Source organism: Panulirus ornatus, chromosome 10, assembly GCF_036320965.1.
Source record: "Panulirus ornatus isolate Po-2019 chromosome 10, ASM3632096v1, whole genome shotgun sequence".
In the NCBI taxonomy this organism is placed as follows: Eukaryota; Metazoa; Arthropoda; class Malacostraca; order Decapoda; family Palinuridae; genus Panulirus; species Panulirus ornatus.
Window position 1 is genome coordinate 4573129 of NC_092233.1, and position 24343 is coordinate 4597471.

Sequence of the window (24343 nt, forward strand, 5' to 3'; positions counted from 1 at the left end):
CTTGTACCAGTATGAATTATCCCTGGGGATAGGGGAGAAAGAATACTTCCCACGTATTCCCTGCGTGTCGTAGAAGGCGACTAAAAGGGGAGGGAGTGGGGGACTGGAAATCTTCCCCCTCTCGTTTTTTTTTTTTTTTTTTTTCCAAAACAAGGAACAGAGAAGGGGGCCAGGTGAGGATATTCCCTCCAAGGCCCAGTCCTCTGTTCTTAACGCTACCTCGCTAACGCGGGAAATGGCGAATAGTTTAAAAGAAAAGAAACCAGTATGAATGTATGTTGGGCCTCCATATTTTTGTTAACACATATTGTTAAATGTGAAGTTTGTTTTGCTTACTATGAGAAACTAGAAAATACTTTTTCTCATAAAATGAAGTGGTGAATGCATTTTATCATATATGGAAACGGAAGGTATTCATGGTAATATTTCAGAAAGCAGTATAGATATATGGGTACCACTCGCTTAACAGGTAGGAAAGTCATGGTTTATTGCAACAGTAGATTAATAGGTCATACAGTTTAGTCAAGAAACTATTTCAGAAAAAAAAATTACATTATGAATGACATCAAAATCATGCAACATATATGATCACCTGCCTGCTTATGTTGACATCAGAAACTTAATCTTAAAAGAACGCTCTGCATACAGTGACTCGAGTGATAACCTGCAGAAGTTGGTGACCAAGTCTGGAAATGTGTGAAAGGAGAAAGTCGAGAGTATATGTGAATAAGAGCAAGGTTATTATTAGGTTCAGCAGGGTTGAGGGACAAGTTAGTTGGGATGTGAGCTTGAATGGAGAAAAATTGAAGGAAGTGGTGTTTTAGATATCTGGGAGCAGACTTGGCAGCGAATAGAACCATGGAAGTGGAAGTGAGTCGTAGGGTAGAGGAGGGATCGAAGGTTCTGGGAGCAATGAAGAATGTGGAAAGAATGTTATCTTGGAGAGCAAAAATGGGTATGTTGGTCTACTGTACTACTTAGTGAAGAAACTATATGTACTTCTAAGTGTTAATGGTATCTAAGATTCTGTAAATACAAGGCTGGGTATAACAATATACGTTTGATAAGTTTAAAGAATAAACAAACTTTCCAACCTATGATAAATGAATATGATGATTAATTTACATATACTTAGTTTCTCCTAAATCATGTAGTAAAGGGGATCCAAAACCACTTTCAACATTATCAGAAGCCATAGATAATTGTATATGGCACTGCACATGACTTTACATCTTTGTATTAAAAGAATTTATAGAACTTATACATTAGGAGGTGCACCTCCAGATAAGGGAAATTAACTTTTGGATGATAATCCATCTCTGCTGATATTTTGATTTCAAAATTTAACAAATCAGTGAGGCATATAGTTTTATTTTAAAGTTTCTTCAATACTGAATAAATTTTGTAAATTTTTTTTTTTGAGAAAGTTGATGTTTCTTCAATACCGAATAAATTTTGTAAAACATTTTATGCTTCTGACTGCTTAAGTTTTTGATTAAGCTAGGGGAGATTTTGCTCACAAACAAAATGTAGTTGCATCATTTGTTGATTAGAAAAGGCTTATAATCCAGTTACATGACATAATCAAGAATGTGTAAATCTGGATTATCACAATCTTCAAAATCAGACTTTTTAAAATTATTCAAGTGAAAATAGGTGATTCTAGGCAATTAAGCTATCACTCAATACTCCATTTTTTTATGTGTAGATTTCATTTTATTCTACTTTAAATATCCCCATTACCCCATCTCTAGGGGCTTTTGCATCTTCAGGACAGCACTACAATCAGTAGCAGGTAAAGGACTCCTTTGGAGTGAAAAGGTCTTCAATAAGATTGCATTCCAAAGACACCACCTTGCCAAAGGTGACTTTTCACTCATGGCATAAATAAATCGGGTAGAGTCCAATAACAAATGTAGATTACAACTGACAGAATTACAAAATAACCATTTTGATCAAAGTAATAGATGTAACATGTTCTACAGCATCTGGTATTTGTCACGTCTGATACATTAAATGCAATGTATTATACACTAAAACAGATTTGCTCACATCTGTAATATGTTTTGACCATTCCACAATTAGCTAAGCTGAAGAAATTCACTTTTTTGTTGATTTATTCTTGTGGAATTTTGTGGAGTTTAGGATTATTTGTTCTGTGGACTCCAACAGTACAGTAATGCCACTCATCACACAGCTACATGCTTCATTATCACATATCCATTCTTTATGCAGCTGCTTAAATAGTATTTTAAAACATATATATGAAGCTTGTTACCAAAACAAATCTGATTAATGAAAGTATAGATATGGTAACTCTAACAATGTGCTACATAGTATTAAAAACATTATTTGATACATGACAATTTGCCACGAGTATTCATGAAATTTCCACACTGGAGTAGGATGGTTGAGAAGTAACACAGATCCTTTTTCAATTATATCACATCATCAAGAAGTGTTTCTTCATCGGAACTAAGAGTAACAGTTGGCTCCTCTACTTCATCCTTTGATCCAACATCAAATTTGCCCTTGTTTTTCTTAAGGAGTGCAGTAGTGTCAGACACCTGTGCAGGGTCAAAACAGTCCAGAAGATATGTCTCATCAAGATCTGTCTCTGTAGGAGCAGGTTTTGGCTGGGAAATGTCACTGTGCTGGTCCTGTTCCTCTATTTTCATTTCTAATGAATCCTCATATTTCTTGCCAGAAGGAGAAGTGGTTTCTGTGGTGCTCACTGAATAAGGATCACTAGCAGTATCTGGGTCATCCTCTAAAGTCTTCTCTTGCCGTTCTAGTTTAGCTTGTTGTAGAGATCGCTCAACACTGTCCTCCTTACTAATCTAAATGGAAACATCAAAATTCAAACATTATCAAATAACACAACAGTTAGAATAGCCACAAATATGTACCCAAAATTCATGTAAAACAATGAAGAGCCAACAAAAACATTCTAATAATGTACAATTCTTAACCAACACTTTCACTGTCATTTACATTCAGTTCATCAGCCTCCTTAATTCTTAAAAAATGGTATTGGCTGTAGTGCCCCTCTGCAGTTATACAATTTCTTTATAAAACAAAAGATTGGATTCCAAAAATAGAAAAATTACGTAAAGTTATATACATACTTCTGTGTTGGCCTGATTCACTACTGAATGAAGGGTTGAGGGAGATGTGCCTGATGCATCTAGCAGCTTCAATAAACAAGATGAATTGGAAAATATTTCTTTCTTTCTATTCTACTTGGTTTTATGCCATACTCTTTTTCATACACAGGCACAACCCGGGTGATAAATTACATGAATGGATTTAGATATATTACACTGTGAAAACTAAAAATAATTGCTATGGGGAGTGTCTATTATGCGTGGGCAGGAGCTTTAACGTTTTGTTTCTTTTGTTAATCTTGGTTTCACAATCTACTTGTCTTATGCATAGCACAGATAGTGAATAAGTAGGTAGCAGTTGGCAGGCAGCCACTAATCAGGAGATATGTTACTGGTACTACCCACCTGGGTATCAGAGGGGTCAATGACAGCTGCACAGTCAGCCAGCACTAAAGTGGTTGTTAAGCTGCACTTCTCTGACTCAGGTAGATGTCTATTGTTTCTGCCTCAACCCTCTGTAGACTGCTGGAATCCTGTCCACAAATATACAATCTCTCCTTGTCACACATAACACTTGACAATACTGAACTCCCCCACCGTATTCTTCATAACTCTCGATTATCCTGCAGTTAGCGCTATACACTAGCCCTGCCTTTTGGCAAACTAGTAGGAGCAATAGATAGAAGTGGCAGGTAAGAAAACTTAGGCAAGACTGTTTAAAGTAGAAGTAGTTGGTAAGAACATTAAGCAGGAGCATTATAGTAGACACATTAGGTAAGAGCCTCTGGAACCACTGTGCAAGAGTTGCCCTCTGCCAGTGGCCTGTTTAGGGTGATGCATAAAAGGCCAAGAAACAAAACCAGAGTTCACTAGTTATGGCAACTCTTTTGCCAAGGCCACCCCCTTGATGGAGTTCCAGAAGGGTATAGGTGCCAGAGATACAGATAGATTTAGAAATATTCCACTATTCACACTACAAATAAGTTTGAGGGAAAGGAACTCGCATATGAGGAAAGGATACCGGAGGTGTGTTTTCTTCAGAAATATTCTGCCTTTATACCTGTCACATTACCAAAATCCTCCATCACCTAAGGATCACATTTAAAAATTTTGGATTTAGTCATTACATAATTTCTTCCGAGGGAAAGCCAAGCCAAGGTTGATGGGGTGGCTTCCCTCCTCCTTTGGTTACCCTGCAGAAATCACTCTTAAGTCTTTCATATCTTCATACTTCTCATGTTAATCATCTTCGCTTTCTTCACCAACTGACACACATAACTGTTCCTCATTACAGATGCTCCACGACTTACGATGGGGTTATGTTCTGATAAACCCATCGTAAGTTGAAAATATCATGTCGAAAATACATTTAATATATTCAATATTGTACATCTAACCTACTGAACATCATAGCTTAGCCTAGCCTACCTTAAACATTCTCAGAACACTTACATTAGCCTACTTTTGGACAAAATCATCAAACACAAAGCCTATTTTATAGTGAATTGTTGAATATCTCATGTAATTTATTGAATACTGTACTGAAAAAAAAAAAAAAAAGGTTGTATGGGTACTCACCATTGAAGTACACAGCTAAAAGCACACTGGGCCTGAAGAATATTTGAAACATATAACAATAAAAATTCGATCGCAAGATGATGAGGATGCTACATCGACAGGGGTCATCCGTTTCTCTCCCTTCTGATGAGGCTCGAGAACAGCTAATAGAAGACACGGGCATCAACATTTATTGTTGGTTTAGATTTCTTCAAGAAGATATCAAGTGTTGACTGTACAGTTTGTTTCTTCTTTTCATTATATACATATTTCTTTATAACTCGTGATCGCATGGCTGACTGGAAGCTGCCGCTGCGTAACATTACGAGAGAGTATCATACTGCATATCCCAGGAAAAGATCAAAATTCAAAGTATGGTTTCTACTGAATACATATTGCTATCACACCACCATAAAGTTGAATAATCGTAAGTCAGGGTCATCTGTACTTGAGTAATCCAAAAATCGGTGTATTTTCTGTGAGGTCAGCAAGTACTCACAACCTGTAGCCATGCACCCATAATGGTGGTTGAAAGGTCACTGAGGAGAGCAGAATTTTTTTCTGCACCCTCCTGAAATAACAGAGATCAGAAACTCAGAACATTGAATCTAAGAAGACCTCTGTAAACTATGAATGGTACAATATGTCATCTGGATGTTAAAACATGCAGGAAAAGATGATGAGCAGTTCGAGAGTTCAAATTATCTGACAGTGGTTTTTCTGTGTTAGGTAGCTACCCTCTGAGAATAGAGTTAGATGGAATTGGGTGCAGACTGGCAGACCAATTACCTCTCCATAAGAGTTTTGTATGTACATCTGATGCAATAACACAAATCACTTTCATATAAATTATCCAACTTACATGAAATACATATCTTCATTGCTAATAACAGCACATATTGCATTCTGATGTATCAGAAAAATTTACACAATAAAATATGTTTTACTGAAATTGCCTAGTCTCTTCACATGCCTCAGATAAATCAAGAATTGCCCTAAGAGTAACATTCAATTGCTGCTTGAATTTATAGCACTCTACCTAACTACTAGATAAATGAAATAATATGAATGAATACCTTGATAACTGGGATGGTCTGCATGCTCTGTGAATCCTCTGAACTGCTGCAATGACGACTTGGTAGTGTTCCATTCTTTTGCTGGACATTTTTGCTTTGAGAATTCCTATGAAGACCATTCACCTTCCACAGTGAGGGCTCTCGGTGGTTATAAGTTTGTGGTGACACTTTTGTCTGCATTTCAGGCTCTACTGCCTTCCAAGGTTCTACCTTATCAACTGCCCTTGGTGATTTACCATGTTTGGACTCCTTCTGCTGTAAAATCTCATTCAGTCCCTGGGCACATTCTTCTGGCATTTTCTTCTTTAATTTACTCAGCTGAGGTCCAGATCCTTTCCTTCTCTTTTCCCTTGGAGAATCAGTGATCTGCCTATGAGAGGGTCTGACCCTGGATGATGATATACTTTCATCAGAATGCTTTCTATTGGCTTTATGCTGGGTGCCAGGAACTCTATGTTTTCCTCTCTGCACCCTTGACAAACTAATTTCATCTTCATCTCTAGCTCCTTGAGGGTAAGAATTATGCCTGTGTTTGGTCCTAGAGTATGGACTTTTTGGGGCAGACTCCATATTCTTTCCCAACTCTTTCCCTCTTTCCCTCTCATGTCTCTTACCTTCTTGTCTAACCATACCCACATCTTTGTTTGGCATGTCCTTCCCTCCTTTTCGTGGTTCTGAAAGGGAATCATCAAACACCTCAGAATGTCCCAGATCAGTAACATCATCTGGCCACGGCCCTTCATCCTTTCCTCGAGTAAGGTCAGAGAGAGGGATCAATGGACCACTTTCACCTTCTGGAGACAATACTGAAATGAAAGATATGTTGTTTTAAACACATGCAATATTTTCTGAGAGATATAAATGAGAGAACATCAAATATCCCTGTGACTGACTCAACAGGTAACAAGTATAAATCTTATTCAAAAGTATAACATGCATATTTTTAAATGAATGGCCATGACTTTTCTCATTACCAACACTGTGTGTATGAAATTTACAATTAATGCCTCACGATAAAAGATTAAGTAATATGCTGAGAACACCTTCATGAAATATTTCTGTTATAAACATTGATTCTGAAAGAACATATCATCTCACTTTAAAGATCATACGAGAATATCCAGAAAAGACTAATCGTATCCCTCTAGCCATACCAGGTGGAGACTTCTTGGTGACTGGCTTCTCAGGATCACTAGTAGCATCCAAACGAGGACGAGGCATGGGTGTAAGAGGCACAACCCGACCCCACCTGCAGGAAGATCCAAGACACAATAGTATTATTCACTCTGCTATGCATTCCTTCAATCTTTAAATGGGTTGATCCTCTACACTTTTCTAGTTTTCAGTGTCTCATCCTTTTCTAAAATTCTGAATGCTTTCAGTTTCATGATATCTACCTTGTATCATTTTCTCACCATACATTCATTATTCTTTTCTCCTGCTATATCATCTAACTTATGCATCTGATGCGGCCAAAGTCTCTTCAAGAGAGTACAGTTATTGACTTCATATCCCTGGGGTGTGTTTTAACATTTAAGACTCTCACATATGGATGTCTCACTATGCATCCTTTAGTAAACTTGTGCTGGTGAACAATGGCAAAATGTGTCAAAAACATTAGAAATTAAAAAGAAATCCAATTTTGGATCCGTAGATACATTTTAGGGGTTAGACATTTGCACCAACCTTTCCTGCACATTATCCAGCCATGCCATACATTTCAACTTCAGTGGGGCTCCTTCCCCATACTGCCATACACTTCTATCCATTATGAACAATACATGCCAATAGTAGTAGGTATCTCAAAAAACTTGTTGAAATGGTGATGATGGAATAAGATACATCATTTGGTGTGTATGATATTACAAAGCAGTGATTACGACTGAATTTACAAAAAAAAAAGTAAGATCAAAGACAGCATCACAAATCTATAAATACTGTAAATAACTACATGTTAACATTGGTATACATCTCGAAAACCTCACTGTATAGTGCTGTTAAAGATTTACCGTTCAGCACACATATATTGCTCTAAGGAAAACTAATGCAAACAAATACATGTAAAAAGAAAACCATAGGACCAAAAACAGCATCACAAATCATTGATTATCATAAGCATGTGCACAATGCTGAAAGCTGGTTGTAAAAGCCTTGTTTACCTCAGGAGTACCAGCAGAGCTCACCTTCCTTGTATGTAAAAGAGTTAAATGATTTTCACTGGGTTTAGCAAAACTAAACATACACTACAAATTCTCATCCAACAGCACATTTAGAAACTTTACAGATAATGAGGATTTTGTGCAAAACTGAACAATATCCCAAGCAAAGCACTTTTTCTCATGTATGTTACAATAAAGGCTTCATCTACTATTCACCTGTTATATAGAATATAAAAAGAATACATTGAAAATGGAATGAAATAGAAATATTTGTTTTAAAACTTGAAGAATGTCTCTAGGTGATGTCCCAAGAGCATGAGAGGTTCTTGAATCAGATATTCTCTAAGAAAATTAGGGCTAGAACTTATAACCCTCAAAATCTTTTTCTCTCCATCCTTCCATCTCCAATTTGGTATCCGTTTTCCATGATCCCTCCACTTCTGACACATATATTCACTTTGCCAACCTTTCCTCACTCATTCTCTCCATATGTCCAAACCACTTCAATACACTCTTCTGCACTCTCAACCACAGTCTTTTCATTACCACAAATTTCTCACCTTTACATTACATTGATCAAACCATCTCACACAACATATTGTCCTCAAACACTGAATTTCCCTCCTCCACACAACCTTGCCTTGCAACTATAAAATATTATTGGAACTACAATTCCTTCAAACCTACCTATGTTTACCCTCCCAAATAACATTTCTCTTTCCATACATTCTTCAGTGCTCTAAGAACCTCCAGCCCCTCCCTCACTCTATGAATCACTGCTAAGTCCACTCCTAGATATCTAAAACACTTTACTTCCTTCAATTCTTCTCTATTCAATTTTATACCTCAACTAACTTGTCCCTCAACCCTGCTGAACCTAAAATAACCTTGCTTTTATTCACTTTTTCTCTCAACTTTCTTCTTTCACACACTCTTCCATATACATACATAAATGCCCATACAGACACATATACATACATATACATATCAACATATACACATATATGTACACATACACAGATATATACATATAAACACATGTTCATATTCATACTCGCTTGCCTTCATCCACTCCTGGCGCTCCCCTACCCCACCACAGGAAACAGCATCGCTATCCCCTACCTCAGCAAGATAGCACCAGGATAGTGGAGAAAGAATACTTCCCACGTATTCCATGCATGTCGTAAAGGTGACTAAAAGGGGAGGAAGTGGGGGGCTGGAAATCCTACCCACCAGTTTTTACTTTTCCAAAAGAAGGAACAGAGAAGGGGGTCAAGTGAGGATTTCCCTCTTAGGCTCAGTCATCTGTTCTTAACTCTATCACATTAACAAGGGAAATGGCAAATATGTATGAAAAAAAATTATACATATAAATATATACATCCCCAGGATTAGGAGAGAAAGAATGCTTTTCACATATTCCCTACATGTTGTAAAAGGCGACTAAAAAGGGTGGAAGCAAGGGGCTGGAAATCCTCCCCTACATCTCTTTATGACACAGCATATATCCCTTCTCTTTATGCTTTTGTCCATCTCTATTTCTTTATGTTCCTTTATCTGTATCATATCTTTATACACTTTTATCCATTTCCACCTCTTTATCCGTCAGTCTCTTGATGCTCTGACATTCCAGTCCACCTCTATTTCTATACCTTGCTCCACATTCTGGCCTTTGTACATCTCTAGTTCTTTATTCAGTCTCATCTCAGCAAGCCCTTTTAACCAGTTCCATTATTTCGTGCCCCTTCATCCAATTCTGTCTCCCTCCATCCATCAGTCTCCACCTCTTTATTAAGTTTCATTATACATATCTTAATATCTGTCGTCACTGTCTCTTTATCTTTTTCATTATGCTTCCATATCTAATTCCTGTACATTACACCTCTTATGAAACTCTTCATTTTCACCCATTTCCCTTTTTACCTCTTTATGCCCAATTATCTATATCCTTCTCTTATGACTGCCTATTCATCTGCATCTCACTATGTCTTCCTCTCCATAACTCCAACAGATGCCAAGACTAGCCTGGTGGTCGGTGTCTCAGGTCGGCCTTTCCCAGAGCGAGCATCAAGGGCCTTCCTCTTCTCTGCAGATCTCTCCCTTCGAAGCTGATCCTAGAAAAGAAATGAAGCAAGTGAAATACCACCAAATATAATAATGTAGGCTAATTCTGCATAGTGTCTTTAACCAAGCTGCAGTGATCTTCGTTTTCCCCTTTCTTTGTTTTTTCTGAAAGTTATTCTGGAATAAGACTATTGTGTTGAAATTATTTTCATTACTATCATTATTACTGCAGTTATCTTTAAATGGTTGTACACAGTACCATTCACTATTTTGAGTATGTGCAAGTACTCTCTTGTAATTACAGGGATATTCTCAGCATCCTAGAATGAAACTTTCTTATTGAAAGTAATCACTGCATTTTAGAAAAAATTATGCAATATATATTTGAAGATGAAAATCTTATGATACTGAATTGTACCTTTTTATCAAATGTAATATGACTTTATCAGTCAATCATTTCATGACATTATCTGTATCATATTCTTGGTGACTTCATTCACAAACAAATAAAAGTTTTCTAGATGAGCAAACATATGGAATGGTGAATTCCATGAGGATGTTATCCTGTCATTTCAAAACAAATTTTTTTCACAAAAGTTTTGTTTGAAACAATCTTAATTTTAGGGAATACTTTTCTCTCAGTGTAAAAAAACTGGTCTTATAAGCACACTAGTATCAAACTGGAGACAGAACTCACAAACACCAAGAGAAACAATTTAGATGTTCCCCATACGTAATGGAAGCATGGTTTACCAAAATTTGGTATGATAATGAAAAAAAATATGTATCTATCAAAAAAGAATGAAAAAAAAGTTTATTCTCTTGTCACACATTTGGTGACAAACTATAATTCAGGTGACTGTTGGCCTCCCTTGAAGAAGCTATGAGGGAGAAAAGGTATCACGTGGAGAGGACGAAGCTTACCCTAAGGTCACTGTTGGCTTCCCTGAGAGCAGCTGTGAGAGATAGAAGGTAATAGATAATGAGAACAAGGAGAAGGCCAGCTGGGATGACCACCCCAGGAGAAGAGATGTAGTCCACCATGGGGTACAAGGAAGAAGGAAGGCCACCAATGAGAGTTGAGGTGGCCAACTGGTAGATCCGGGGATAATCGCTGAAAGGGCCACAGTGCCAAGAGGGCTCAACCCACACCACTGCATACCTGAGGGAGGTGAAGCAGAGATTATCAAGGTGAATGGTGTCCAGCTTAAAATAAAGGGGTGTATATAGTGATAGTGTATATAGCAGAACAGCAGGAAAAGCTGTAACAGTTGTGGTTAACCTTTTAACCTCTCAACAGAGTTTTCTGTCCACTCATGTAGGACCAAATTTTCTTAGATGTATAAAAGTATTTTCATCCTTAATTAATAGTTTACTGCACTATCAGTATCATAGAAAATAGTGAACAGTATTGCCACTAGGCCTCTTTTATCATAATTTTTTCTACCTTATAAAAAGATAGAATTATTAATTTGTTATTATTGTTATGTGCATAAACATTATGAATAATATCTATGTGAATGATATATATATATATGTATATATATATATATATATATATATATATATATATATATATATATATATATATATATATATATATATATATATATTATTATTATTATTTTTATTTATTCATACTATTCGCCATTTCCCACGTTAGCAAGGTAGCGTTAAGAACAGAGGACTGGACCTTTGAGGGAATATCCTCACCTGGCCCCCTTCTCTGTTCCTTCTTTTGGAAAATTAAAAAAAACTGAGAGGGGAGGATTTCCAGCCCCCCCGCTCCCTTCCCTTTTAGTCGCCTTCTACGACACACAGGGAATACGTGGGAAGTAGTCTTTCTCCCCTATCCCCAGGGATAATATATATATATATATATATATATATATATATATATATATATATATATATATATATATATATATATATATATATATATTTTTTTTTTTTTTTTTTTTTTTTTTCATACTATTCGCCATTTCCCGCATTAGCGAGGTAGCGTTAAGAACAGAGGACTGGGCCTTTGAGGGAATATCCTCATATGGCCCCCTTCTCTGTTCCTTCTTTTGGAAAATTTAAAAAAATATATATATATATATATATATATATATATATATATATATATATATACCATTCATATTCATTCATTTATCATACTAATCACCATCTCCTGGATCAGTGAGGTAGCACTAGGAAACAGATAAGGAATGGCCCAACCCACCCACATACACATCTTTATACATAAACGCCCTCACGCACATATATTCATACGTATACATTTCAATGTATACATACATATACATACACAGGCATACACATATATACACATGTACATATTCATACTTGCTGCCTTCATCCATTCCCATCGCCACCCAGCCAAACATGAAACAGCATAACCCCCAAAGCAAGGTAGCGCGAGAAAAAGACAAAAATGGCCACATCTGTTCACACTCAGTAGCACCAATGCACTGAAACCACAGCCCCCTATCCACATCCAGGCTCCACACACCTTTCCATGGTTTACCCCAGACGCTTCACATGCCCTGGTTCAATCCACTGACAGCACGTTGAGCCTGGGATACCACATTGTTCCAATTCACTTTATTCCTTGCACTCCTTTTACCCCCCAGTGTGTTCAGGCCCCAATTGCTCAAAATCTTTTTCACTCCATCCTTCCATCTCCAATTTGGTCACCTGCTTCTCCTTCCCTCCACCTCTGACAAATATATCCTATATGTCAATCTTTCCTCATTCATTCTCTTCATGTGACCAAACCATTTCAACACACCCTCATCCACTCTCTCAACCACATTCTTTTTATTACCACACATCTCTCTTACCCTTTCATTACTTAATCATAATCAAACCACCTCACACCACATATAGTCCTCAAACATTTCATTTGCAACACATCCACCCTCCTGCACACAACCCTATCTATAGCCCAAGCCTCACAACCATATAACATTATTGGAACCACTATTCCTTCAAAAATACCCATTTTTGCTCTCTGAGATAATGTTCTTGCTTTCCACACATTTTTCAACGCTCCCAGAACCTTCACTCCCTCCCCCGCCCTGTGACTCACTTCCACTTCCATGGTTCCATCTGCTGCTAAATCCACTCCCAGGTGTCTAAAGCATTTCACTTCCTCCACTTTTTCTCCATCCAAACTTTACCTCCCAATTAACTTGTCCCTCAACCCTACTGAACTTGATAACCTTACTCTTATTCACATTTACTCTCAGCTTTCTTCCTTCACACACTTTACCAAACTCAGTCACCAACTTCTGCAATTTCTCACCCGAATCAGTCACCAGCACTATATCATCAGCGAACAACAACTGACTCACTTCCCAAGCCCTCTCATCCAGAACAGACTGCATACTTGCTCCTTGGGCTATGGCATCAGCACTTAAACAAATCATGCACCATCCTCTCTCCTGCCTGAAGGTACTAAGAACCCTCTAAACTCCTATATTCCAAACCAAATTTAGCTTTGAAAATGTAGCAAAAAAACTCAGTTCATAAACATAGTATTATTTGTATATTGTAGGGTAAATCTACCTCCTAGGTCATTTTATGCTTCCTGTCTGGTTAGTTTACAGTTTTTACAACAGCTTTCTCTAATGGTACTTTAACCCTTCAACCACTACATCTATACATATACTGTGCTTGAGTAACCTTTCCACCTTTATTTTATGAACTGAGATTTCCTGTCACAATTTTGAGGCTCAATTTTGGATTGAGATATGAGAGGGATATATGGGTGCTGAATAACTTCAGGCATGAGTGAGGCAGGTACTACACTGTGTGTGAAAGTGTTGATGCCATAACCCAAATTTTCCTACTTCTGCTTTTACATAATGAAATTCTGTATGCCAATCAGAAATCATAAAGAAGACATTAGGAGGACTTTTCTGACACAAATCATGGAGGAGCAAGATAAAAACTTACCCAACAGGGAGAGTGCAAAGGAAGAGCATTGTAAGAAGGAACAAAAGATAAAAGTTGTTGTTGTTGGAGGCTTTGAAAACAGTCTCTGGAGGCACATTAGACGTGACGACAGCCCAGGAACGCACATACAAGAGCACCACCAACTTAAGAGTGTTGAGTGCAGGAAGCCCCGGAGAGAAAAACATACCCATCCTGTAGAGGGTAGAAGGAGTGCACTTGTATCATCATAACATGATACCAATATAGTATTTCTAACATCCAAGAATAATCATAGGTGAATTATTTGACCATTAACCCTTCTAAAGCCTTTCTTCTTAAGGTCTAACTACTATCTTGAGGAGCATAGCTACTCTTGAAAGATCCTAACCATTCACTGTCTTGTGGGCTTAGAGGACCTAACCAATATCTTAAGGAACTAGCCTTTATCTTGAGGAGCTTAGCCACTTCCTTAAAGAGATGAGTCACTCTTTTGAAGAGTCTAACCACTCTCTTGAGGAGCATAACAAACTCAGCACTCACTTAACAAGAGAAAAAAATGGATAGAAACTCCCTTAAGGAGTTAGCTACATTTAAAATAGCAAGATCTCTCTTGAGAGCCCTAGAACTTTAAAGGACTCATTCTCCGTTCTCTCTTTCAAGGAGCCTAAATGATCTCTTTCGGGATCTAGTCATTCATTTGAAGAGCTTACCTTCTTCTGAGTGCCTAAGTCCTAAAGAAAGTGGATAGACCCTTAAGATATAGCTAGACTCCTTGGGAGAGATGCTAGGCTTGTAAGGAGTGCCTAAGTCCTGAAAAGATGAGGGTTCCTCAGAAGAATGGTTAGACCCCTTAAGAAGCTCAGATATGCCCCCAGTAGAGTGACTAGCACTGATAGGCTCCTCAAGAGGAGCCAAACCAATCTCCTTATGAATTTATCAACTCTTATGGTCTTTATTGATGGACCCTTAATTAATCATCCACATGTCATCTGCTGGTACTAGTTCTCTTGTCTTACCAAATCATTCCCTGATTGTTGACCAAATGCAGGATATTTTCTGCAATCTTGAAGTCTGGATAGCCAGGGAACTGCTTCTCCAGGTCCCAGCAACAGCATCCATTGAACAGTCGCACAATCACTGCTCGGACAAAGTCCCCAAGTACTATCATGGCTACTGTCACTACCTGTTGGAGGGGCAGAGAAAAAGAGTCAGGAGTAATGTAAAAACAAAAGCAGCAATCATCATCTGCTCACGGCTTTGCACTTCAATTTGAATAATCATTTCAATATCAACTATCTGTGTCCAAATGCCCTTTCTAAGCTATTGAGATGTGAATAAACCTCTGACATGATTCATTACAATAAAAAGAATTAATATATGTAAAGGAATAGAAAAAAATCTTTGTCAGTAAACATCTCCAGTATTATGGACATGGAACACCAGAGTTAGACTACAAGCCACCTTACCATGTCCATGACTGTAAGTTTGATAATCTCCTGGCCAAACATAGTCTCCCAGCACAGCTTCCTCAGCCGCTGTCTCATCTTACTAGGCAAGAGTGGAGCCCACTTCTCTGGGTTGTTCTTCATCGGTTGCACCAAGAATGAGGGTGGCTCCGTAGGTGTGGGAGTGGAAGGAATGTTGATGGATGTAAGGACTGAGGAGTCTGTTGTGCTTAACAGCTCATTGGATGTTGGAGATGCCACTAATGTTGAAGGTGGCATGGTGGTGGTAGATGTTGTAGGTGGTAAGGTGGTAGGTGTCAAGGTGGAGCTAGTTGATGCCGTATGTGGAAAGGTGGTGAATGATGTTGTTGGTGAAGTAGGTAGAGCTGCGGATGTTTCTATGGGTGAGAAGAGAAGATAAGTCAAACAGTTGCACAAGGGGAAGAATGGTTACCAGTACTGTGCCCAAGTTTTTTTCTGTTCAATAACTTTTTGATACATATGGTAATTCTAAAAAGAAATGTCAAATATTGTTGAAAATTTTGCATTGCCAGTAAACATATGTATGACTGCAATTTCTCATGCTTTAGGTTAAACTGGCTCTTACGAAATGAGCTATAGATCTGGATTTGAAATCTGCAATCTGTTTTGATGTAATGAAGCAAGGTTTTAGTGATATTTCTTGATACAGGCACAAAATCAGTAAAGGTAAAGAATCTGCCAAGATGCTGATTACTATTCTGTATAATAATGTAGCCATCATTATACAGGTTCTTGAAAACCTGTGATGGGATCCATCACTATATGTGAAGTGGCGAATGGATTCTTAACTCTTACCACAAGAAGAGTGTCTTACCCTCACACACAACAACATAACATTTGCTGTCTTCATCAGCTACAATATCAGGTTCTTCAGTTGTGTTCCTTTGGTCTTCCTCCATCTCACGTGTAACTTCCATCCAGGTTGCATATCCAGTAGATGATTGCATTGTAAGTCCATCCTGGCTTGATGGGATTTGTGTTACACTTCCTTTTTCTTCATGGTTTAGGTTGGCCATTAATCTGTCCCACAAGTCTTTTCGATCACGTGTTGTAAAGGCATCAAATACATCAGGTGTCACAAAATTATGATTATTTGCTTCATCTAACTCAGGAAAAATTCCATTACTGTTTTCCTCCTTGCCTGAAGTCATGTTTAATGAAGTTTCTTCCCTTACGGGTGGTTTCCAGGTTGAATTACCAATCGCGTTGTAAATTTCGCTTCTGTACTTTGGAGAGTCAAGGAGGTCACTATTACTCATGGCTTCATAATCATTGTAATTGGCAACTCGCTTGACACGCCCCTCTCCTATAATACTCTGATTCTTGTCTTGAATCTCTGGAGTCAGGTTATGAATTTCTTGAACCCAGCTTTGATCATTTTCTTTCATGCTACGTGTCTCCTGATCATTGTTTTGAGTCTCATAACCCCTGCCTAGAAACTCTTGATCTGTGCCATGATCTTCTTGACCACTGCCATGAAATTCTTCACCCTTTCCTCTTACATCCTGCTCCTTCCCTTGGACATCTTGTTCCTTGCTTAGATCTCCCTGACTATTGCTTTCTGCCTTATAACCCCTATCTAAGATATTTTGATCTGTGTTTTGAATTTCTTGACCCTTGCTTCGAATTTCCTGCTCTATTCTCTCAGCATTCTGACCTTTCCAAAACCTCAGTGCATAAGGTATGACTGCCTCCCTCTTGGTGATTCTGTCAACAGCAGAATTGTCTGTTATCTCTCTTTCATTTTCTCTCCTGTCCTCATCATCCCAATTTACTATATCATCGATACCTAAATATCCAAAGAACATGGGATTAATTCGCACTGGGGTATCAGGCATAGCCTCAATGAGATTTAATAGGGCACTATTCTCCACACTCCTCCTCATCTCAGATGCTACGGTAAGAGTTTCTGCCTTGTCCAAAAATGGTTTCAAGGAAGCTAAATCTGAGGCTTCATTCTCTTCGAATGTTTCTGATACAAGCTTCAAGGCTAAATTTTTTCTTTCTATTTCTGAGTCATTTCTTGGGTAAAAACTGTCTAAAGTGGTGACTTCATAACCCGGGTAGGTTCCACTGCTCATGACACCAAGGGTACTCATCTCCTCTGGTCTTGCTAAGGTGGCATTATCACCAAGGTTAGAAGACTTTGTCATGACCCATTCAGCAATAGTCACATTATCATCATCATACACAGGTGTTGTTTCCTCGTATACAAGAGATGAATTTTCAGCTGCAACATCAGTCATGCTGAATCCATCATTATCACTGACTGTTGTCAATGCAGAAGTCAGCATACCAGCTGCTGTAGCAGTTCTTGGTGAAGCCACTGTACTGACTGTTGTAGAGGCCATTGTAGTGGCTGTCGCAGAGACAAATGCAGAGGTTGCTGTCATATCAGTTGTCAGTAAAGTTGGAGTGGTGAGTGAAGAAGGGCAGGGAGCCTGAACCAGGTAACAGCCAGGTTGGAGAGATGCCATCAGTCTGGGATCTGTCTTTACCAGCGGCAACCTGACACAAAATATGGTAAGATAATTCAAAGCCTTTTAGTTTCTTGGCTAAGGAGGTGTCTAAGGCAAGTATGTGGTGTGTGAACATAAACAGTAAATTATAAACATTTCAAAAACTCTTCTAAAAGTTAAAAAAGAACATCAAGGTGACTATGTTTCCATTATGTCAAAAGCAAGAAAAAACAAATATGAAACAAAAAACATGACTTTTTCAATATAGGCTCATTCTTTTAGTATTCCAAATATATCTATCTAGCCTATATTCCCTGTATGTTGACTTTAGAATCAACATTAATGAAGCAAAGTTAATTTAGAGTATCTGTGTTATGAGAAGATTATCTTGGTAGCATTAGAAACATCTTTGAAGTACTTATTCATTGTCAGTGGAAAAAAAAATAGATTAATCAATTATACTATTATCAGTTCCTGAAATGAATCAAGGCATTCTACTATTATACATGCTCAAGCAAGTCATATTCACCCTCCACACAGGCTTAGTAAGATACCTAACTAAATCCTATCTTTGGTACATCCATTGGTGAGACATCCAAATCAATGATGTGGACAGTGAATAGTTTTTTAGGAGATGTGCAAATCGAACAACCACAGGACATGATATGAAATTAAGTAAGAAGCATGTAGAAAAGGAGATAAAGAAATACAGTCAATCCCTCACTTTATGTGGGATCGGTGTACACAATTTCCCTATCCTACGGGGAACCTACTTCTCCCAGTCCCTTATTCTATGCAGTCAAAAGCTGCTACTATGCGGGTTTATGCAGTAGAAAATATGCCAAACTTTCAGCTTTTTTTTGTTTTGTTTATGGGTTCACTATATGCAATTTCTCTTCATGCGAAGTTTTCAAAGAACATAACCTCTGCATAAAGCAAGGTTGGGTGTACTGTACTGTTATAGTATGATTATGTTGGATGAATCAAATAGAATGACTGAGGACATGGATACTGCAAAATGCATACATAAATGTAAGAGGTTTGATAGTAGAGAATGTTCAAGAGATGGGGCCCCACATGGGTACATTTCCCCCATGTACTATACAAATCAGTAATAATTAGGCAATAATTAGGTACTCAATCCAATGACTCACCCAGTGTAGGTAACACCTGCTAATAGAGTTGTTGCCAAAGGGGTGGAGCTCAAGTTGAAGTTTTGGTCCTCAGACTGGGCCAGCGTAGGTTGTGTATTGGTTGTTATGGAAGGCAGGGAGGCTGTGGTCAGTAGATCCAGAGCAGAATTGTCTTTGTTTAAGTCTGACAGTGAGGTAGTCACAACATCAGACAAAGTAATGAAGCCATCATTTAAGATTGAATAATCTGTGCCAGTGTAGGAGACCCAAGTGGATTCTGAGACATTGGCGTGGAAGGCTTCAGTGGACATGGTAATGAAATCCATGGTCGTCAACTGTCCATAAGTCTCTGTAAGATTCTTCTTCAGTTCCTCACATTCACCAGACTAGAAAAGATTTTCTTTGTAGGCCATTAATATCAGAAGTTTTTTACTTTCTTATATATCATGAATATCCTTCTGGTTATATCTAATTTGGTGTCATTCTGAGATCAAATGTTTATATATGTATTTCTTTCCCAAAGTTTGCTAAGCTTATCTTATAAAAAACAACAGAAAAGAAAAAAGACAAAATTAAGTAAAGATAAAACAGCATGAAATTTAAAGAGAAAAACTCAGTTTCTTTCACAAATGAAAAATAACACAATAGATCACTTAACATAAATACTTATGTAAGTACTGTATTCCTTAAAATATAATGTACTGAAAAATGACAAACAGAGAAAAACTGAGAGGTATGTTCATATTGTTGATAGTTCCTTTAAGTATCCCATTTAATATAACAGAATCAATTTGCTAAACTGAATATTCAGATGGTACCCCATGTTCCTACTCATAATGATTAACAGTACCTAAGAAAAGGTTTTAAATATTTCCCTTTCCTATAGGTTTGTTCTATCCTACATAAGCCAAGTAGAGTCCACAATAGATGAATGACCCTGGAGGATAAAATCATTGCTTGATTTTTATTCTCTCTTTTTTCTTTTTTTTGGAAAGTAATACAAAAGGGGAGAATTTCCTGCCCTCTGCTCCCACTCTTCTTTGTTACCAAATACAATAAGTAGGAGATACATGAGCAGTATTCTTTCTCCCTTATCCCCAGGAATAAAGGTTATACATTTACATCCTTATTTGTGTTTAATGTATACTGTGAATTCCTTTCTGAAAATTTTCTTATCCATGTACTTATGTGGAATCTTAATATCTTGCTAGCAGTTAGACTATGCGCCTCAAAATTCTCCTGAAGTGGTGTTTTGGTGACTGGTTTAGTAAAGTGTTGAGACTAAAAGTCCCTTTCACAAAGATTCCTTCCTATAGCACATTCCATGTAATTACCCTGTGTTACAACAGAAGTAATTCTTTGAGATACAGTAATAAACTCCAAATTCTTATTAAGCATAATGCATGATGTCCAAAACATGGTTTTGAAGAAAATCTCAATTTAAAATGAAATAAAGCTATATAGTTCAAGTAATTTTTTAACAAAACACTTTCAGAGTTGGATAACAATGTAATGTGATTCATTGAATATTTACCAAACATTATTGAAATGTTACCCAATAGTGATGGGTGGCAGATACGTAAGAAATATACAAACACTGTTACAGTAGGAATCACTAACAGAAATACATCAATAATATCCTAAGTTCTTATTCAGGATCCTGAATAGTGCCTACATAAATATCTTTCTTACATATTATTTGTGAACAAAATGAAAATTTTTTAGATCAACTAACAGACCCAGTGACCTGTTGCTGTTTCTATTCCTCTATAATCCTTTTTTCCTTTGTATAATATTACTCACCATGTCATCAACCCTGTTGAAGAGAGCAAAGATGAAGGTATAAAGGTTGAGAAGATTGAGGGCCATGATGCGAGCCAGTTGCCACTGAAGCTGGTTCCTTGGATGACGCAACTCCAGTAGACCAACCAACTGCCAAAGAAATATTCATTATACTTAAGTAGATAGATACACCCATAACACAGCATACCAATCAGATGCAACAATTAGCAGCCATTTACGGACAGACTCATAATAAAACCAATAGAACACAAGATCATATTCCTAATATAAGAGATCAAACAACTGCAATGTATTCAGGGAAATACTCAAAATACATATCAATTCAGTAAACAATATCAGCATTAAATGAAATCAAGGTAAATAAAACAGCAGGCCCAAATAAATTTCATCTGAAAACAATGAAAGAAACTGACAAGAGATAGCTAAGCCACTTTGTAATAGAAAAGTTCCAAGAGATTGGAAATTTGCCCATGTAAAGATAAAAAAGTCCATGCCTAGAAACTATTGTCTATTAGCTCAATGTTCATAGTTTGTAAATATCTTAAAACTATCATCCGAGACAAAAAGGTAATTCACACTGTATTCTGTCTATCTATCTACATCTCCTTGGGAATTCCCTCAAGGGCATGGCAAAAGAGCATCAATGGAGTGATTCCAGAACTAGTTGCCTGGCCGTAAACTAACAGCAGTGATTAACAGTAAAGCCTCAGAATGGTTAGATGAAAAAAGTGGTGTGCCACAGGGATCTGTCTTGGAACTGGATGTCTTTCTATCACAGACATTTGAAAATGGGTTTTATTGTAAGACATCAAAATTTGCAAATGATTGTATGCTGGAAAATAAAGATACAAAAGAAACTGAATGTCTGTAAGCTTAAACTGATACAGACAAACTGATGGGCTAGGTTTACAGCTGGCAAATGAATTTCCATATCTATTTGTTGTCTTTTTCTAGCGCTACCTCGCACACATGAGGGGGGAGGGGGGATGTTATTCCATGTGTGGCGAGGTGGCGATGGGAATAAATAAAGGGACAGTATGAATTGTGTACATGTGTATGTGTCTGTGTGTGCATATATATGTGTACATTGAGATGTATAGGTATGTATATTTGCGTGTGTGGACGTGTATGTATATACATGTGTATGGGGGTGGGTTGGGCCATTTCTTTCGTCTGTTCCCTTGCACTACCTCGCAAACACGGAAGACAGCGACAAAGCAAAATAATAAATAATATAAATATCAATAAAAGGAAAGTTTTACACGATGCTAGAAAAAGAGAAAAAGCAATCTATAGTAATTATCTTGAGTAACAAATGGTCAACAGGGAAAAACTTAGGTCTAATAACTTCTGATGACCTAAAGACACATGAACAGCATTCAGAAGCAAAAAAACAGGTGAAGAGGATTCTAGGATTCACAGGAAGGTCTTTTGAATTCAAGTCTAAATAAACTAATCCTTACTTAATTTTCATAGGTAAGGCCCCACTTTGAATAGTCTGTTCAGTTTTGGTCACCCTACCTGAAAATGACATAAGACAGACAAAAGTACAGTACAGTGGTGAGCTATCAAGATGATTATCTGACTGAAAAACAACTCCTATGAGAGCCAGCTAGTCCCTGAAATTTATTTCGCTTGCAAAAGAGAAGGTTACAATATGATTTGATACAGAGCATACAAAATCATTTAAGAATAATCATTTCCATCTACAAAGCTATTTAGGGCTAGAATTGTCTGATTTCACTCACTGTAATGATACGAAATCATGGGCAAATACTCTACTCTGAATGGGGCAAAGTACTTTTTCTTTAACAGGATTGTTTACATGTGGAATAATTTACTAATCAGAGTACTTTAAAGCAGCATCATAGGTATGTTTAAGAAAAGACTTGACAAATTCTTCACTTTAACTTGATGACTAATCAATATTTGTACCTCCTTTCTTACATATGACTTTTATATCACTTGAAGTCATGTTTGTTTTTCTACTCTCTCTTCACTAATCTCTACATATCTGATCTCTTCTATTATAACAAACAGTCAAGAAAGGACCATGTGTTCTGTTGTTGTTTGTGTTATTTGTATACAGCAGAACCAGCTGCCACACAAGGTGAAAGTCATGAACAATACACCAACCTGCTGTCATAAGATACAATCATGATACAGCAGACCCACAGATGCCACACAGTTATACAGTCATGATATAGGAGGGCCATCAGCTAATACACAGAAATACATTTATGACACAACAGATCCACCAGCTCCAAGACAGGGATACACTTATGATACAGTAGACCCACCAGCTCTCATACAGGAACACATTCCTGGTATAACAGACCAATCAACTGAATACAATCAAGATACAACAGACCAACCAGCTGCCATACAGGGACACATTCATAATACAGTGGTTATATTCATGACAGCAGATTAACCAGCTCTCATTTGGTATGATCAAAATGCAACAGACCAACCAGCTGCCACATGGTGAAAAATTTGTAATACAGTAGACCAACCACCTGCCATACTGGCCATATGTTCAAAATACTATAGGATATTAGTTATATCTGTCTTGGCCCTGCATAAAAGAGGTATAGAATATTACATTTATACAGAATAATGTAATAAAATATAATCATGTGGAATACAGTGATAGATTAATATAAACATGCAGAGAACAGTGATGATACAAAATAGTTACATAATGCAGATTACACCATCATGCAAAGTAAAAATGTAATAGGAAAATTTTGAATATGATAGTAGTGTAAAATAATGCTTTCATGCAAAATCCAGAGACAACAAATTTATACAGCATGCAGTGGTAAGATGATAAATTCATATACCACATGGGGATATAATGATCCAGAGCAAAAGCTATGGAATCAAAACAGAAAAAACTCATGAAATACATTATGTGTACAAACAGTGTTATAAAATGCAAAGAGAATAATGCAGAAATAAAAAATGGAGTATCAAAGACTGATACAGACACAACATAGACTGCCCAGGATAAGGAAGGTTACAATCACGAGAGAAACATGAGCAGGGAATGCAGGCCTTCCCTAGGGGTGCTCAAGCTTTCCTAGTGGTGCTCAGGTCTCCCTTAGGAAGCACTCAAACTCCCCTCTGGGGCACTCAAGTATCACTGGGGTACTCAAGTGTTCCCTGAGGGGGTGATTAAGCCTACCCAGAGGGGGTACAAGCTTTCCCATGAGAGGTGCACAAGCCTCCTCTAGGTGTGCTGAAGCCTTCCTTGAGGGCTCACATCAAAGAGGTTGGGGTAGATCATGGAGATTAGGGTGAGTATGATGGTGAGCTCATTCTGGCGCCACCAGGAGGAAGTGGCATCAGCATTCTTGGAGCGCTTTACCAAGAGCACCACAGCATAGGCACTGGCAACAATCAGCCCAAGGACAATGAGATGGGCCAGGCCCCGCCGAGCCCGCAGCTTCCAGCTGCAGAAAGGATGTGAGCACTTGAAAGATCTCTAAAGATTTCAAACACCATATGAACTCAAAAAATATACTTAGTTCTACAGGCTACTTATATTCTTAGA

The 24343-nt window shown here is 37.6% G+C and overlaps 1 protein-coding gene across 1 annotated transcript in view; it reads right to left on the reverse strand.

Annotated features, from left to right (window-relative positions):
• Window positions 1-30: 30 nt before the first annotated feature.
• The window catches only part of LOC139750731 (transmembrane channel-like protein), a 60479-nt gene continuing 36166 nt past the window's right edge, over window positions 31-24343 (reverse strand). The window contains exons 11-22 of the mRNA XM_071665412.1: window positions 24053-24242; window positions 20785-20913; window positions 19003-19367; window positions 16204-17897; window positions 15369-15745; window positions 14919-15085; window positions 13924-14115; window positions 10888-11125; window positions 9925-10013; window positions 6895-6989; window positions 5741-6546; window positions 31-2840 (exon numbers count right to left, since the gene is read on the reverse strand). Coding sequence (XP_071521513.1) covers window positions 2439-2840; window positions 5741-6546; window positions 6895-6989; window positions 9925-10013; window positions 10888-11125; window positions 13924-14115; window positions 14919-15085; window positions 15369-15745; window positions 16204-17897; window positions 19003-19367; window positions 20785-20913; window positions 24053-24242 — 4744 coding nt within the window. The 3' untranslated portion in view covers window positions 31-2438. The remainder of the gene's footprint in view (window positions 2841-5740; window positions 6547-6894; window positions 6990-9924; window positions 10014-10887; window positions 11126-13923; window positions 14116-14918; window positions 15086-15368; window positions 15746-16203; window positions 17898-19002; window positions 19368-20784; window positions 20914-24052; window positions 24243-24343) is intronic.